Raw genomic sequence first — 17,944 nt, 5'->3', positions numbered from 1 at the left:
TCAGTCATCTAAATGTTGAACGCTGAAGATTTGTTAATTCTTGTTTTATGTTTTAATTTTTAAATTTCTTGTATTATTAAAAATATGTGCGAAATCAATAAAGATATAACATTTAATTCAAGATATCTATTTGACTAATTTATAGGTTTTTACAAACGTTACCGTGGATACTCCCACATACCTTAATATGTTGGCGGCAAAAGGTAAATAATTAGGTGTTCATTATAATCATTTACAATACGAAAGTGCGAAATCCTAACTAAAATATTTCTGACTATTCACTGCGAGAATAAAATGCTGTCGGTTCTGTACGCTCGTGGTGAACGAGGAGCGCTGTGCGGGGTTTTGGGAGAGGGGTCGAATTCCAGCGAAAGTCACAGTTAAGTTGCCCGTGATAAGTGTGATACCAAATAGGTTTTATTTTTTACTAATATGTTTTGATGTTTTACAGTGACCACAGAAACCGAAGACCAGAATAGAATAAGGTTTCAGGTGGAACTGGAATTTGTGCAATGCTTGGCAAATCCAAACTACATACATTGTAAGTTATAAAGTATGTTCTCTTTATGTTATGTTCCTTTATAACAAATATTTAATAAAATATTATTCTTGGCTCACCTAATTTTGAGTATTTTGCTGAGCAACACATTGAGTCCATTAATTTTTATTTCAAATTCAACATTTATATGAAAATATTAAGTGTAGTTTGGTTGTATCCTACTTTTCACTCCTATCTATTAAAAATTTAAAACTATTTTATATTATTTATTGTGTATTGTTATAGTTTTAGCCCAAAGAGGTTATTTGAAGGAGCAGACATTTATCAACTATCTTAAATACCTACAATACTGGAGGGAGCCAGAATATGCCAGATATCTGAAGTATCCAATGTGCTTGCACTTCCTAGAGCTGCTACAACATGAGGCGTTTAGGAGGGAATGTGTATCTGCTCAGGTACATAATTATATGTAAATGATGTGTTGAATGATGGAATTGTACCCAGTACAGTTATTGGCAATTGCAGACAACATTAGCTAAATTAATGTTGTATGTCAATGCACAAATGGGAGATGAATAAAATGGATCCATATTTTTTATGGATGGAAGGTCAACTGAGCATATGGTTCACCAGATGTTAAGTGATCAATACAATACTATCACTCTTGTAATAACAATGGAATCACACATGCAGAGCCAGCATTTTCATGGGTGTAAGAGCTTTTTTTTAGATACCCATGTGATATCTACCTAGAAAAACTGTATAGAAGCTCATTTGTAGCAATCATGTACAAAAAAAAACATTGGAACCAGTTAATTAAAGGAGCACATACTGTTATTCACTCCTACTAGCCTTACCAGCTATCGGAATAATACTACACACAGCCCAGGTCCGACAGTCGAACTACTGATTAAATATATCTATCACTTGGGTTGACAGTTGACTTTGACAAAAACTGTGTTTAAAGTTTGTCATTAATTCTCATCTGGATATTGTGTGTCAAAATAACTTCACACAATATTATGAGGGTAGTATAGTGATGTCACACAGGTCATTAACCCCTTTCCACAACTAAACATCAGTTGTTACAAAATATAAGTTGTATCCATAATATTTTTTACCTATTTTAAAAGATCATACTGTAGGTTAAACTGTAGAATATAATGATATTCTTCATTGTCTCAGTGAACAATGGGTTGAGCTTTGGTAGTGTTCCGAAGAGCTGTTTTGCCTGATTCCTGACTTCGAATTCCGAAATCATAGGAAATTTTCAAGGAAAACCCACACCTTCAACATATCACCAAACTAACAAGTGAACTTCTCTCATGGCTCCTTACATAGGGTACCTCATAAGCAATTGCACACAATAATTAGATACAGGTCCAGTTAATACAATAGAAAGTTTTTAGATGTATTTCCCATTACTATAAAATTGATAAGTTTTGCTAGTAGTCTGAGAAGTCACAATTTGTTGTTGAATCATATTCAAATTCATATAGCCGTTGTCTGCTCCTATGAATACTAGCTGTTGCCCAGTCATTAAATGACAGGGGACCACCTGAGTTGACTGTCTTTGAAGTAAATATAGAAGCAAACTCTAATTTAATTATTTTAATTAATTACCTATACTTTATTTTATTAATTACCTTTTTTAATAACATACCATCCATCTCATTTGGACTACTGTTATAATTCAAATACAAATTTTGAGAGTTTTTCCGAAACATTGCCTGTATATTTCTCCATTCGCCTATTATTTACCAGAACAAACATAAACTTTTTATTGGAAGTATGTTTTTTTTTTATGGAATAGGAGGACAAACGAGCGTACGGGTCACCTGTTGTTAAGTGATCACCGCCGCCCACAATCTCCCGCAACACCAGAAGAATCACAGGAGCGTTGCCGGCCTTTAAGGAAGGTGTACGCGCTTTTTTTGAAGGTACCCATGTCGTATCGACCCGGAAACACTGCACAAGGAAGCTCATGCCACAGCTTTGTAGTACGTGGAAGAAAGCTCTGCTGACTTGTAGTGCCAAACGCGGCGGGTCGCTGGTGGTCTGCGACGTCGGCGTTGGATAGGCACTACACTCGTGACCAGGCAATGGTCGGACGTTCCGAGACGGGCGTCGACGAAGACCTGGTAACCATCGGGATGTGTAGTGGCTATCCACATCCGGGAGCCGCGTTGGCGACTCAACCAGTTGGGGCAGACCATACGCCAATGCAAAATTATGCACAGATCACCCTGCGTAGTCTGTGGTACGTGATCCAATGTTTGCTTACTTCAATAAGTGGTCTGATCTCAGTTTACTAATTATTGACAAAGAACTAGGTTTATAATTATTAACTATTCATAATTATTCATTATATCTCTGTTACTTTATCTAGCATTATAGTATGATTTCCAGAATGCATTTCAATACATACCTAATCCATGATCAGTTGTGTCACTGTAAAAGAGACATCAATACGCATAGATTATGTAGTGGGATGCGTTCTGGATTACGCGAAAAAGTCTTTATGAACAATTTTTGCTACATAAAATTGTAAATTATTTGCAGGTGTGCAAATTTATGGATGACCAAGCAATATTATTATGGCAACACTACACAAGAAGACGTACACGAACATTGCAACCTCCTGACGCACCATCTGCTCCAAACATACCCACAAACAATCAGCATGGTGTCTCAAGACAGCAGTGATAACTGAGGTGTTGCTCTGCTGCTTGTAAAATGGATCTTATTGCATAGCTTTAAGGCTGAAATTTATAGAGAGTACTTAGACCTTGCTCAGACTACTTACGTAAAACTTCGCCGAGTGTAAGTGTAGCGTTATCTGTGATTTCGTATTTATAGTCATTTAACAGCTGAAATTATGCTGAGCTTAAGATATTATTAAAACAGTGAAATTACGAATTCAAGGTTTTTGTTTATCAAACTCAGCTAAGTTTTACGTAAGTAAAGTCTAAGTAAGCTCTAAAGATTACTCATACACTCCTATAGATATCTCAGCCGTAGGCTTATACCGAGACATTAACCACGCGGGGTTTTTACTTTTCATTGCCGTAATGAATAGAGCAGTTTCGTTTTGTGACATCCCAGTTAAGTTTGTGTCTCATTGGAAGTTATATATAATACATATCCGAAATATTCTTCATTTTATATTAGGTTAGACCTCTATTTTATGAATTTTGCCTCAGTAAGCAATATCGCATTGACAGTATGACGCGAGATCTCGAAACATCATCATAGGGCTGTTTTGTAATGTAAAATAATAGCAAACAAGAATGTGTCTTCACATGTAAGTACAATTTCAACATATTAGGAGCTATATTTTCATAAAATAATGTTAACAATATATAAATTCGTCATTTTAAAAAGTGCTCATTGTACATGAAAATGGATCAAAGATAAGCTGTATAGTTCGACGGACAGATTGCCGTTGGGGCAGCAAAGTCCTCGTGACCACGTACCAGAAGACGCAGTGTTGGCAGGTTTTCCACAAGATGGACCGACGATCTGGTAAAGATCGCCGGTCTTGGTTGGATGAGGGCAGCTCAGAACCTATCATCGTGGAGATCTTTGGGGGAGGCCTTTGTCCAGAAGTGGGCGTATTCATCGACGTATCATTTTTATTTGTAGTCCGCTTCAACCCGCGAATATTGGTCGATCGTGATTTCAATACATTCTTCTTGGGTTTCGTTCCAATATTTAATTCGTCCATGGGCTGTTTTTGAGCCACATACATGTTTTTTTTAAATTAAGTCTTGGGTTCTAGATAATATATTTTTGTCTGATTTGTAAATTATGTACTACCCTCAACTATAGATAAAGATGTTTACGGGTAATATCCGTTACACGACGTCTACTGTGCGCTAATTCTGGGGCGGTGGCTAAGCTTACCATCGTAACTTCTCACGGGATCGGCCATATACCAGCCTACCGGCCAAATCCCCTCGGTAACCCGAGGAGATCAACTATTGTTATAAAATATAGGTAAGGTAGATCAATAAAAGTAAGTTTGCTATGTATTTGTTTTATTTAACATTGATTCGGGTGCTCCTATGTCTTGCAACGCAAAAAGCTCGCAGTGTCAGATAATAGAGCAATTCTACTGCACTCATCACACTAAATCCCATACACAGGCCCAACAGACCTCCAGTGTTAGCTGTAAAAACATGGAATATAAAAAAAATGTTCAATGTATATATGTAGTACAACATATAATATGTCGGATTGCAGTGGTATTTGGTTTAATACTTTTTTTGAATTACGTGAGTTTTATACATTTGAATAAAATACTTTCAAGTAATTAATACTTACAAAGAAACTCGGTTAATCCGAATATCTCGCCTTTGGTAAATCTCAAAAATGTTGTATCTTCGAAGTAAAAGTGAATTAATAACATGTTTGATCTGAAAATTAGATTACATTAATAATTATTGAAATACTAATACCTAATTGATAAACTTCCAAACAAAATGAACTAAACGAGGGCTGCACTAAAAGTATCGGGAATGGAATATTTCCACTGTTCCTGTCATATTAAAATCTTTTTAATTGAAAACTCCTTGGGTTTAAAAATCGAATACCATTTATTTATTTAAAAAAAGATTCTCGGTCTTGTCACAAGGTCTTTTCAAACTTGTTTAGTCGTTGATAAAATGGAATTGACTCGAGAAAATTCTAGAGCGATGATTTATTATGACTTTCGAAGTGGTTTAACACAAAAACAGTGCGTTGACCGGATGATTTCTGCATTTGATGATGAAGCCCCATCCAAAACCACACTTTATCGCTGGTTTGCTGAATTTCAACGTGGACGTGTCAAGCTCAGTGATGATCCCCGTCAAGGTCGTCAAAAAACTGCACTCACCAAAGAAAACGTTGATGCTGTGCGTAAGCTTATTGAGGAAGATCGACATGTGACATACCGCGAAATTCAGGCAAGTTTAGACATTGGCATGAGTCAAATACAAATAATCTTGCATGAACAATTAGGTATAAAAAAGTTGTTTTCCCGATGGATACCGCATTTGCTCTGTGAAGAGCAAAAAGCGGCTCGCGTTACTTGGTGCGTGAGAACTCTCGAAAGATTCCACGCTGGATCCTCAAATGCTGTATACAACATCGTACCAGGTGACGAATCCTGGATATACGCGTACGAACCCGAAACAGAACACCAGTCACGAGTTTGGGTGTTCGAAAATGAGTTAAAGCAAACAAAAATTGTTCGTTCACGGAGTGGTGCAAAAAAAAGGTTAGCCACGTTTGTCTCCAAAACCGGCCATGTTGCGACTATTCCTCTTGAGGGACAATGAACGGTTAATGCAGAATGGTATGCTAGCATTTGTTTGCCACAGGTCGTTTCTGAACTCCGTAAAGAGAACTGCAACCGCCGCCAATGCGAGTTCTCACACCGCGCACAGAACAAAAGAGTTTTTAGAGCAAGAAAACATAGAATTATTAGACCATCCGCCGTACAAACCCGACCTAAGCCCTAATGATTTCTATACATTCCCTAAAATAAAGAATAAATTGCGTGGTCAGAGATTTTCATCACCTGAAGAAGCTGTGGACGCCTACAAAATGGCCATTTTGGAGAAGACCCCAACTTCCGAATGGAATGGTTGCTTCTATGATTGGTTCCAACGTATGGAAAAATGTGTCAAATTTTGCGGAGAATACTTCGAAAAGCAATAAATACATTTTTAAATAGAAATGTTGTGTCACTTCCTTGATTCCCGAAATTTTCAGTGCCGCCCTCGTATACATATATTTTTAAATTAAAAAGATTTTGCACCTAACGTGTTGTCAAGCATAAAGACCCTTCTATTACGCTAAGAGAGTCTCAAAAACATTTGCTTGACAATAGAAACCACTGACCTATATAAATACCACTGGACAGGTTGTTGCATATGTTTGACAGCTAGTTTTTTGTGCCTATTTGAAGCGCGACTCGTGAGCGTCCAGAGAACTAATTTTGACTTATAATACGAAGGAACGCACAATACTCTGAACTATTATTGAATTTTGAATTAATTTCGTTCGTTTTCCGTGTTATTTGTACTTCAAGAATCAACGTAATAAAGTACACATTTTTTTTGTAAATAGAATCCATCGATATTTGCTGAGGTTGTCATCACTAGTTTTAGTACCGCAGACTCTCGCTACATGGCCAACAGCTCCAAAATGGTGAATATCAAACAGGCACAAAAAAAACTTTAACAGCCTTTTTTTTTCGAGAGGAGGAAAATACATTTACGTATTTAGGCTCCGAAACGGGGCCCATATGATGGACTCGAGTGTTAAAGCAAGCGGACACCCCCTACCGACTAAAAACCACTATGATGTTAGCCCTGAAGGCTTTCACAGCGACATAGGACGTGGGCCGTGCAGGCCGCAAAGACTACGCAACAACAGTCGAGGGGCGTGTCGTATGGAGACGCGAACCTCGAACCGGCTGTGTGTTCGTTCCAATATTTAATTCGTCCAAGGGCTGTTTTTGAGCCACATACATGTTTTTTTTTAATTAAGTCTTGGTTTCTAGATAATATATTTTTGTCTGATTTGTAAATTATGTACTACCCTCAACTATAGATAAAGATGTTTACGGGTAATATCCGTTACACGACGTCTACTGTGCGCTAATTCTGGGGCGGTGGCTAAGCTTACCATCGTAACTTCTCACGCGATCGGCCATATACCAGCCTACCGGCCAAATCCCCTCGGTAACCCGAGGAGATCAACTATTGTTATAAAATATAGGTAAGGTAGATCAATAAAAGTAAGTTTGCTATGTATTTGTTTTATTTAACATTGATTCGGGTGCTCCTATGTCTTGCAACGCAAAAAGCTCGCAGTGTCAGATAATAGAGCAATTCTACTGCACTCATCACACTAAATCCCATACACAGGCCCAACAGACCTCCAGTGTTAGCTGTAAAAACATGGAATATAAAAAAAATGTTCAATGTATATATGTAGTGCAACATATAATATGTCGGATTGCAGTGGTATTTGGTTTAATACTTTTTTTGATTAACGTGAGTGTTATACATTTGAATAAAATATTTTCAAGTAATTAATACTTACAAAGAAACTCAGTTAATCCGACTATCTCGCCTTTGGTAAATCTCAAAAATGTTGTATCTTCGAAGTAAAAGTGAATTAATAACATGTTTGATCTGAAAATTAGATTACAATAATAATTATTGAAATACTAATACCTAATTGATAAACTTCCAAACAAAATGAACTAAACGAGGGCTGCACTAAAAGTATCGGGAATGGAATATTTCCACTGTTCCTGTCATATTAAAATCTTTTTAATTGAAAACTCCTTGGGCTTAAAAATCGAATACCATTTATTTATTTAAAAAAATATTCTCGGTCTTGTCACAAGGTCTTTTCAAACTTGTTTAGTCGTTGATAAAATGGAATTGACTCGAGAAAATTCTAGAGCGATGATTTATTATGACTTTCGAAGTGGTTTAACACAAAAACAGTGCGTTGACCGGATGATTTCTGCATTTGATGATGAAGCCCCATCCAAAACCACACTTTATCGCTGGTTTGCTGAATTTCAACGTGGACGTGTCAAGCTCAGTGATGATCCCCGTCAAGGTCGTCAAAAAACTGCAGTCACCAAAGAAAACGTTGATGCTGTGCGTAAGCTTATTGAGGAAGATCGACATGTGACATACCGCGAAATTCAGGCAACTTTAGACATTGGCATGAGTCAAATACAAATAATCTTGCATGGACAATTAGGTATAAAAAAGTTGTTTTCCCGATGGATACCGCATTTGCTCTGTGAAGAGCAAAAAGCGGCTCGCGTTACTTGGTGCGTCAGAACTCTCGAATGATTCCACGCTGGATCCTCAAATGCTGTATACAACATCGTACCAGGTGACGAATCCTGGATATACGCGTACGAACCCGAAACAGAACACCAGTCACGAGTTTGGGTGTTCGAAAATGAGTTAAAGCAAACAAAAATTGTTCGTTCACGGAGTGGTGCAAAAAAAAGGTTAGCCACGTTTGTCTCCAAAACCGGCCATGTTGCGACTATTCCTCTTGAGGGACAATGAACGGTTAATGCAGAATGGTATGCTAGCATTTGTTTGCCACAGGTCGTTTCTGAACTCCGTAAAGAGAACTGCAACCGCCGCCAATGCGAGTTCTCACACCGCGCACAGAACAAAAGAGTTTTTAGAGCAAGAAAACATAGAATTATTAGACCATCCGCCGTACAGCCCCGACCTAAGCCCTAATGATTTCTATACATTCCCTAAAATAAAGAATAAATTGCGTGGTCAGAGATTTTCATCACCATGGGGTCTCCAAAATGGCCATTTTGGAGACCCCAACTTCCGAATGGAATGGTTGCTTCTATGTTTGGATCCATCGTATGGAAAAATGTGTCAAATTTTGCGGAGAATACTTCGAAAAGCAATAAATACATTTTTAAATAGAAATGTTGTGACACTTCCTTGATTCCCGAAATTTTCAGTGCCGCCCTCGTATACATATATTTTTAAATTAAAAAGATTTTGCACCTAACGTGTTGTCAAGCATAAAGACCCTTCTATTACGCTAAGAGAGTCTCAAAAACATTTGCTTGACAATAGAAACCACTGACCTATATAAATACCACTGGACAGGTTGTTGCATATGTTTGACAGCTAGTTTTTTGTGCCTATTTGAAGCGCGACTCGTGAGCGTCCAGAGAACTAATTTTGACTTATAATACGAAGGAACGCACAATACTCTGAACTATTATTGAATTTTGAATTAATTTCGTTCGTTTTCCGTGTTATTTGTACTTCAAGAATCAACGTAATAAAGTACACATTTTTTTTGTAAATAGAATCCATCGATATTTGCTGAGGTTGTCATCACTAGTTTTAGTACCGCAGACTCTCGCTACATGGCCAACAGCTCCAAAATGGTGAATATCAAACAGGCACAAAAAAAACTTTAACAGCCTTTTTTTTTCGAGAGGAGGAAAATACATTTACGTATTTAGGCTCCGAAACGGGGCCCATATGATGGACTCGAGTGTTAAAGCAAGCGGACACCCCCTACCGACTAAAAACCACTATGATGTTAGCCCTGAAGGCTTTCACAGCGACATAGGACGTGGGCCGTGCAGGCCGCAAAGACTACGCAACAACAGTCGAGGGGCGTGTCGTATGGAGACGCGAACCTCGAACCGGCTGTGTGTTCGTTCCAATATTTAATTCGTCCAAGGGCTGTTTTTGAGCCACATACATGTTTTTTTTTAATTAAGTCTTGGTTTCTAGATAATATATTTTTGTCTGATTTGTAAATTATGTACTACCCTCAACTATAGATAAAGATGTTTACGGGTAATATCCGTTACACGACGTCTACTGTGCGCTAATTCTGGGGCGGTGGCTAAGCTTACCATCGTAACTTCTCACACGATCGGCCATATACCAGCCTACCGGCCAAATCCCCTCGGTAACCCGAGGAGATCAACTATTGTTATAAAATATAGGTAAGGTAGATCAATAAAAGTAAGTTTGCTATGTATTTGTTTTATTTAACATTGATTCGGGTGCTCCTATGTCTTGCAACGCAAAAAGCTCGCAGTGTCAGATAATAGAGCAATTCTACTGCACTCATCACACTAAATCCCATACACAGGCCCAACAGACCTCCAGTGTTAGCTGTAAAAACATGGAATATAAAAAAAATGTTCAATGTATATATGTAGTGCAACATATAATATGTCGGATTGCAGTGGTATTTGGTTTAATACTTTTTTTGATTAACGTGAGTGTTATACATTTGAATAAAATATTTTCAAGTAATTAATACTTACAAAGAAACTCAGTTAATCCGACTATCTCGCCTTTGGTAAATCTCAAAAATGTTGTATCTTCGAAGTAAAAGTGAATTAATAACATGTTTGATCTGAAAATTAGATTACAATAATAATTATTGAAATACTAATACCTAATTGATAAACTTCCAAACAAAATGAACTAAACGAGGGCTGCACTAAAAGTATCGGGAATGGAATATTTCCACTGTTCCTGTCATATTAAAATCTTTTTAATTGAAAACTCCTTGGGCTTAAAAATCGAATACCATTTATTTATTTAAAAAAATATTCTCGGTCTTGTCACAAGGTCTTTTCAAACTTGTTTAGTCGTTGATAAAATGGAATTGACTCGAGAAAATTCTAGAGCGATGATTTATTATGACTTTCGAAGTGGTTTAACACAAAAACAGTGCGTTGACCGGATGATTTCTGCATTTGATGATGAAGCCCCATCCAAAACCACACTTTATCGCTGGTTTGCTGAATTTCAACGTGGACGTGTCAAGCTCAGTGATGATCCCCGTCAAGGTCGTCAAAAAACTGCAGTCACCAAAGAAAACGTTGATGCTGTGCGTAAGCTTATTGAGGAAGATCGACATGTGACATACCGCGAAATTCAGGCAACTTTAGACATTGGCATGAGTCAAATACAAATAATCTTGCATGGACAATTAGGTATAAAAAAGTTGTTTTCCCGATGGATACCGCATTTGCTCTGTGAAGAGCAAAAAGCGGCTCGCGTTACTTGGTGCGTCAGAACTCTCGAATGATTCCACGCTGGATCCTCAAATGCTGTATACAACATCGTACCAGGTGACGAATCCTGGATATACGCGTACGAACCCGAAACAGAAAACCAGTCACGAGTTTGGGTGTTCGAAAATGAGTTAAAGCAAACAAAAATTGTTCGTTCACGGAGTGGTGCAAAAAAAAGGTTAGCCACGTTTGTCTCCAAAACCGGCCATGTTGCGACTATTCCTCTTGAGGGACAATGAACGGTTAATGCAGAATGGTATGCTAGCATTTGTTTGCCACAGGTCGTTTCTGAACTCCGTAAAGAGAACTGCAACCGCCGCCAATGCGAGTTCTCACACCGCGCACAGAACAAAAGAGTTTTTAGAGCAAGAAAACATAGAATTATTAGACCATCCGCCGTACAGCCCCGACCTAAGCCCTAATGATTTCTATACATTCCCTAAAATAAAGAATAAATTGCGTGGTCAGAGATTTTCATCACCATGGGGTCTCCAAAATGGCCATTTTGGAGACCCCAACTTCCGAATGGAATGGTTGCTTCTATGTTTGGATCCATCGTATGGAAAAATGTGTCAAATTTTGCGGAGAATACTTCGAAAAGCAATAAATACATTTTTAAATAGAAATGTTGTGACACTTCCTTGATTCCCGAAATTTTCAGTGCCGCCCTCGTATACATATATTTTTAAATTAAAAAGATTTTGCACCTAACGTGTTGTCAAGCATAAAGACCCTTCTATTACGCTAAGAGAGTCTCAAAAACATTTGCTTGACAATAGAAACCACTGACCTATATAAATACCACTGGACAGGTTGTTGCATATGTTTGACAGCTAGTTTTTTGTGCCTATTTGAAGCGCGACTCGTGAGCGTCCAGAGAACTAATTTTGACTTATAATACGAAGGAACGCACAATACTCTGAACTATTATTGAATTTTGAATTAATTTCGTTCGTTTTCCGTGTTATTTGTACTTCAAGAATCAACGTAATAAAGTACACATTTTTTTTGTAAATAGAATCCATCGATATTTGCTGAGGTTGTCATCACTAGTTTTAGTACCGCAGACTCTCGCTACATGGCCAACAGCTCCAAAATGGTGAATATCAAACAGGCACAAAAAAAACTTTAACAGCCTTTTTTTTTCGAGAGGAGGAAAATACATTTACGTATTTAGGCTCCGAAACGGGGCCCATACGATGGACTCGAGTGTTAAAGCAAGCGGACACCCCCTACCGACTAAAAACCACTATGATGTTAGCCCTGAAGGCTTTCACAGCGACATAGGACGTGGGCCGTGCAGGCCGCAAAGACTACGCAACAACAGTCGAGGGGCGTGTCGTATGGAGACGCGAACCTCGAACCGGCTGTGTGTTCGTTCCAATATTTAATTCGTCCAAGGGCTGTTTTTGAGCCACATACATGTTTTTTTTTAATTAAGTCTTGGTTTCTAGATAATATATTTTTGTCTGATTTGTAAATTATGTACTACCCTCAACTATAGATAAAGATGTTTACGGGTAATATCCGTTACACGACGTCTACTGTGCGCTAATTCTGGGGCGGTGGCTAAGCTTACCATCGTAACTTCTCACGCGATCGGCCATATACCAGCCTACCGGCCAAATCCCCTCGGTAACCCGAGGAGATCAACTATTGTTATAAAATATAGGTAAGGTAGATCAATAAAAGTAAGTTTGCTATGTATTTGTTTTATTTAACATTGATTCGGGTGCTCCTATGTCTTGCAACGCAAAAAGCTCGCAGTGTCAGATAATAGAGCAATTCTACTGCACTCATCACACTAAATCCCATACACAGGCCCAACAGACCTCCAGTGTTAGCTGTAAAAACATGGAATATAAAAAAAATGTTCAATGTATATATGTAGTGCAACATATAATATGTCGGATTGCAGTGGTATTTGGTTTAATACTTTTTTTGATTAACGTGAGTGTTATACATTTGAATAAAATATTTTCAAGTAATTAATACTTACAAAGAAACTCAGTTAATCCGAATATCTCGCCTTTGGTAAATCTCAAAAATGTTGTATCTTCGAAGTAAAAGTGAATTAATAACATGTTTGATCTGAAAATTAGATTACAATAATAATTATTGAAATACTAATACCTAATTGATAAACTTCCAAACAAAATGAACTAAACGAGGGCTGCACTAAAAGTATCGGGAATGGAATATTTCCACTGTTCCTGTCATATTAAAATCTTTTTAATTGAAAACTCCTTGGGTTTAAAAATCGAATACCATTTATTTATTTAAAAAAAGATTCTCGGTCTTGTCACAAGGTCTTTTCAAACTTGTTTAGTCGTTGATAAAATGGAATTGACTCGAGAAAATTCTAGAGCGATGATTTATTATGACTTTCGAAGTGGTTTAACACAAAAACAGTGCGTTGACCGGATGATTTCTGCATTTGATGATGAAGCCCCATCCAAAACCACACTTTATCGCTGGTTTGCTGAATTTCAACGTGGACGTGTCAAGCTCAGTGATGATCCCCGTCAAGGCCGTCAAAAAACTGCACTCACCAAAGAAAACGTTGATGCTGTGCGTAAGCTTATTGAGGAAGATCGACATGTGACATACCGCGAAATTCAGGCAAGTTTAGACATTGGCATGAGTCGAATACAAATAATCTTGCATGAACAATTAGATATAAAAAAGTTGTTTTCCCGATGGATACCGCATTTGCTCTGTGAAGAGCAAAAAGCGGCTCGCGTTACTTGGTGCGTGAGAACTCTCGAAAGATTCCACGCTGGATCCTCAAATGCTGTATACAACATCGTACCAGGTGACGAATCCTGGATATACGCGTACGAACCCGACACAGAAAACCAGTCACGAGTTTGGGTGTTCGAAAATGAGTTAAAGCAAACAAAAATTGTTCGTTCACGGAGTGGTGCAAAAAAAAGGTTAGCCACGTTTGTCTCCAAAACCGGCCGTGTTGCGACTATTCCTCTTGAGGGACAATGAACGGTTAATGCAGAATGGTATGCTAGCATTTGTTTGCCACAGGTCGTTTCTGAACTCCGTAAAGAGAACTGCAACCGCCGCCAATGCGAGTTCTCACACCGCGCACAGAACAAAAGAGTTTTTAGAGCAAGAAAACATAGAATTATTAGACCATCCGCCGTACAGCCCCGACCTAAGCCCTAATGATTTCTATACATTCCCTAAAATAAAGAATAAATTGCGTGGTCAGAGATTTTCATCACCATGGGGTCTCCAAAATGGCCATTTTGGAGACCCCAACTTCCGAATGGAATGGTTGCTTCTATGTTTGGATCCATCGTATGGAAAAATGTGTCAAATTTTGCGGAGAATACTTCGAAAAGCAATAAATACATTTTTAAATAGAAATGTTGTGTCACTTCCTTGATTCCCGAAATTTTCAGTGCCGCCCTCGTATATATATTTTTAAATTAAAAAGATTTTGCACCTAACGTGTTGTCAAGCATAAAGACCCTTCTATTACGCTAAGAGAGTCTCAAAAACATTTGCTTGACAATAGAAACCACTGACCTATATAAATACCACTGGACAGGTTGTTCCATATGTTTGACAGCTAGTTTTTTGTGCCTATTTGAAGCGCGACTCGCGAGCGTCCAGAGAACTAATTTTGACTTATAATACGAAGGAACGCACAATACTCTGAACTATTATTGCATTTTGAATTAATTTCGTTCGTTTTCCGTGTTATTTGTACTTCAAGAATCAACGTAATAAAGTACACATTTTTTTTTGTAAATAGAATCCATCGATATTTGCTGAGGTTGTCATCACTAGTTTTAGTACCGCAGACTCGCTACATGGCCAACAGCTCCAAAATGGTGAATATCAAACAGGCACAAAAAAACTTTAACAGCCTTTTTTTTTTCGAGAGGACGAAAATACATTTACGTATTTAGGCTCCGAAACGGGGCCCATATGATGGACTCGAGTGTTAAAGCAAGCGGACACCCCCGACCGACTAAAAACCACTATGCTGTTAGCCCTGAAGGCTTTCACAGCGACATAGGACGTGGGCCGTGCAGGCCGCAAAGACTACGCAACAACAGTCGAGGGGCGTGTCGTATGGAGACTCGAACCTCGAACCGGCTGTGTGCTTGTGGGAAGCCTTTAACAGCCGCCAGTCCAGTGGTATATAGTAGAGGTCAGTGAAAGAAACGGATTCAAACATAGTTGAGAATTGGAAGTTAACTGAAATCAATTAAAGACGATAATAATGAAAAACCATCACTACCTCAACTAGCTCGCAGATGATAGTGCAGACAAAAGACATATTCAGTCCGCATAAATATAAAAAACATCTATTATTGTAAATTATACCTAACTGCCTTAAAGTAAGGTACACTAACAAAGCTATCTAAAAAGCGGTGGTAAGTCAGTGCGACATAATGAGGACACCACGCGTAAAAGTGATAAAATGGTGATCTAACCTACAAAAATATATTTTTTGCCCATAAACCTAACGAGGGTTCTTGTAATCGAGTATATTAAAAATGATATAATTAATCTTCGTTTGAGCTGATGGTCTTGTTACCAATGCTCTATATAAATAAAACAATTAAAAAAACACCGCGCGACACCGAACTCGCGCCTTTTCATTAAGAATTATTATAAAAATTATACGATAGTGAAACAGTGATAAATAGTAAATAAATAAAATTCACATTAACCTCATAATTATTACTTATTTACCGATACTAATCAGACCTTTTTTGTCCTAGAAGTGTTATTTTTACCATATTTAGAGGAGCGCTAGCGACCGCACGTTGCCTGTGGTTCGACCATGATAATTATAATTATTAGAATTAATAGGAGCTCCACTCACCCCATTCGGTTTTGATTATGGTAGGGTGTGTAAAAAAAATAGTACTTACAAAAAATAATCATTTGATTTGTTTTGTGATAGGTGAAGACTTTGGACGTAGTTATTTATAAGGTTTCTGTTGAGTGGCGCGGTACTAAGACGTTCATAATACGATATCTCTGTACATGCTGGAAGGCATTCATTGCAGGCTTCTTCACGATCTGAAAACATAAAAAGGTCATTCATTAAAGTTTCATTTTGGCTTAAATAATATGATGCGAAATTCTTTTCGAATGAAAGGAATACTAGCCACAAATACAAACACGTAGGCGTACACATAAACGACACAGAGAGAGTGGATTGCACGTTAGGACTAATTTTGTGAGTTGGATTGCAGTCCAATTCTGTAACGCGTCCGTTGACGTCGGATAAGTATTACAGTAAATTTTAGTATTCTTTTTATTTTTACAAATTATTTCGTAATTTCATTTCGTTCTTGAACAATTTTATAAATCGATATCTTATTTTCTTTAGTCGTGTAAAGCACACTCATTTTTTATTAATTTAACTAAAAAAAATCTCGAGCTTATACTATAATTAATTTTCTTTATATCCTGGTGAACACTAGGCAAAGTAACGGAAATTTCAAGTAAATCGGATGTTTTGAAAAATATACGTTCCAAGATGCCGTTACATACAGGCGGGGCTAATTTTGATATAGGTAGGTATGATGTGTTTGTTTCTATTCTAAGTTTTGTTTTTTGTGCAATTATAAAAATATTTTGTACCAGTTGGAGGCTTCTTTGCACAGAATTACAAACTTAATCAATCGCTTAATAGCATAAAGGTCTCTCACCAAGGGCTAAAACTTTTTTCATGTTGTTATAACATTTTGCATCGGCCTTGCCACAAACCCGTGTGGTCTTATTTTCTGAAAAAATAAATGATTAATAACAAACTTGTCCATAACAAACTTAATTATTGAGTATTTTCGATCAACGACCGCTAAAAATTGAGTTATAATTAATTTTATATTAATGATTCTTTTGCGGCTTAGATCTTCGTAAAGGACCCAGTTTAAATTTATTTCAACTTTACTAATTCTTTGTAATTACGATGTTGACAATAGTATATTATAATACAATTGAGCAAAGTTGCTCATTATACACGAGGCTGTGAGCTGTTACAGCCCGAGCCACACTAGTGAGCACTTGCGAGGAAAAAAAAAACATGTATAAACAAAACAAATCTAAAAGGAAATTATGGGAAATGGCTATTACATCCTCTTTGGAAATGGCCCGCAAGATTGTTTTTGCACGCGCCAAATGTAAGGTGAAAGATAAGGTACATATTATAGCCATACAGCCTACTTTAAAATTATAATTTTAGTGTTACTACTATTTATTTATTTGTACAATTTATTGTGAATTATAAATAATTTGACATGTATAAATATTTTTTCGTCTTACTTAGGGACACATTTATGTATTCCAAAAATGTAAATGGAGTTTGTTGTTACAAAAAAAAAACTATATTACCTGGTTAAATTGATAATGCTCTGTTTACTTCACTGACCCGTTTAAATACCACTGGACAGGCTGTTCCATATGTTTTCCAAATTTTTTGTGCTTATTTGAAGCGCCATTCGCGAGCGTCCAGAGAACTAATTTTGACGTATAATACAAATGTCTGCGAAGGAACGTACAATACTCTGAAGTATTTTTGCATTTTGAATTAATTTCGTTTGTTTTCCGTGTTATTTATACATTAAGAATCATCGTAATAAAGTACACATTTTTTTCTTGTAAGTAGTTTCCCACCATCTATCGATGTTAGCTGAGGTTGTCATCACTAGTTTTAGTACCGCAGACTCTCGCTACATGGCCAACAGCGCCAAAATGGCGAATATCAAACAGGCACGAAAGCACTTTGAAATCCGCTAGTCCAGTGGTATACAGTAGAGGTCAGTGGTTTACTTTCATATAATTTGCAC

The 17,944-nt window shown here is 37.4% G+C and overlaps 1 protein-coding gene and 1 long non-coding RNA gene across 2 annotated transcripts; one reads left to right on the top strand and one right to left on the bottom strand.

Moving 5' to 3' along the window:
* Positions 1 to 4,529, top strand: LOC126974049 (mediator of RNA polymerase II transcription subunit 31-A). The gene is made up of 4 exons (XM_050821425.1): positions 1 to 203; positions 452 to 541; positions 785 to 954; positions 3,062 to 4,529. The coding sequence occupies exons 1-4, from the start codon at positions 188 to 190 to the stop codon at positions 3,203 to 3,205; spliced, it is 420 nt and encodes a 139-aa protein (XP_050677382.1). The 5' UTR covers positions 1 to 187; the 3' UTR covers positions 3,206 to 4,529.
* A 22-nt stretch (positions 4,530 to 4,551) lies between these two features.
* On the bottom strand, positions 4,552 to 16,167 carry LOC126974052 (uncharacterized). Its single transcript, XR_007731470.1, has 3 exons — positions 16,022 to 16,167; positions 4,826 to 4,917; positions 4,552 to 4,670 (listed from the first exon to the last, which is right to left on the bottom strand). It is a non-coding gene; the product is annotated as an uncharacterized LOC126974052 (long non-coding RNA).
* Positions 16,168 to 17,944: the final 1,777 nt, after the last annotated feature.

The sequence above is a fragment of the Leptidea sinapis genome, chromosome 31 (assembly GCF_905404315.1).
Source record: "Leptidea sinapis chromosome 31, ilLepSina1.1, whole genome shotgun sequence".
Lineage (NCBI taxonomy): Eukaryota > Metazoa > Arthropoda > Insecta > Lepidoptera > Pieridae > Leptidea > Leptidea sinapis.
Note: the sequence above shows the minus strand (reverse complement) of the source record. Positions and strands in the feature narration are given on the sequence as shown.

Bases quoted from the DNA above. Each gene is read 5' to 3' on its own strand.
- LOC126974049 (XM_050821425.1), top strand. The intron at 542-784 runs GTAAGTTATAAA...GTATTGTTATAG, and splicing joins AAATCCAAACTACATACATT to TTTTAGCCCAAAGAGGTTAT. The intron at 955-3,061 runs GTACATAATTAT...AATTATTTGCAG, and splicing joins GGGAATGTGTATCTGCTCAG to GTGTGCAAATTTATGGATGA.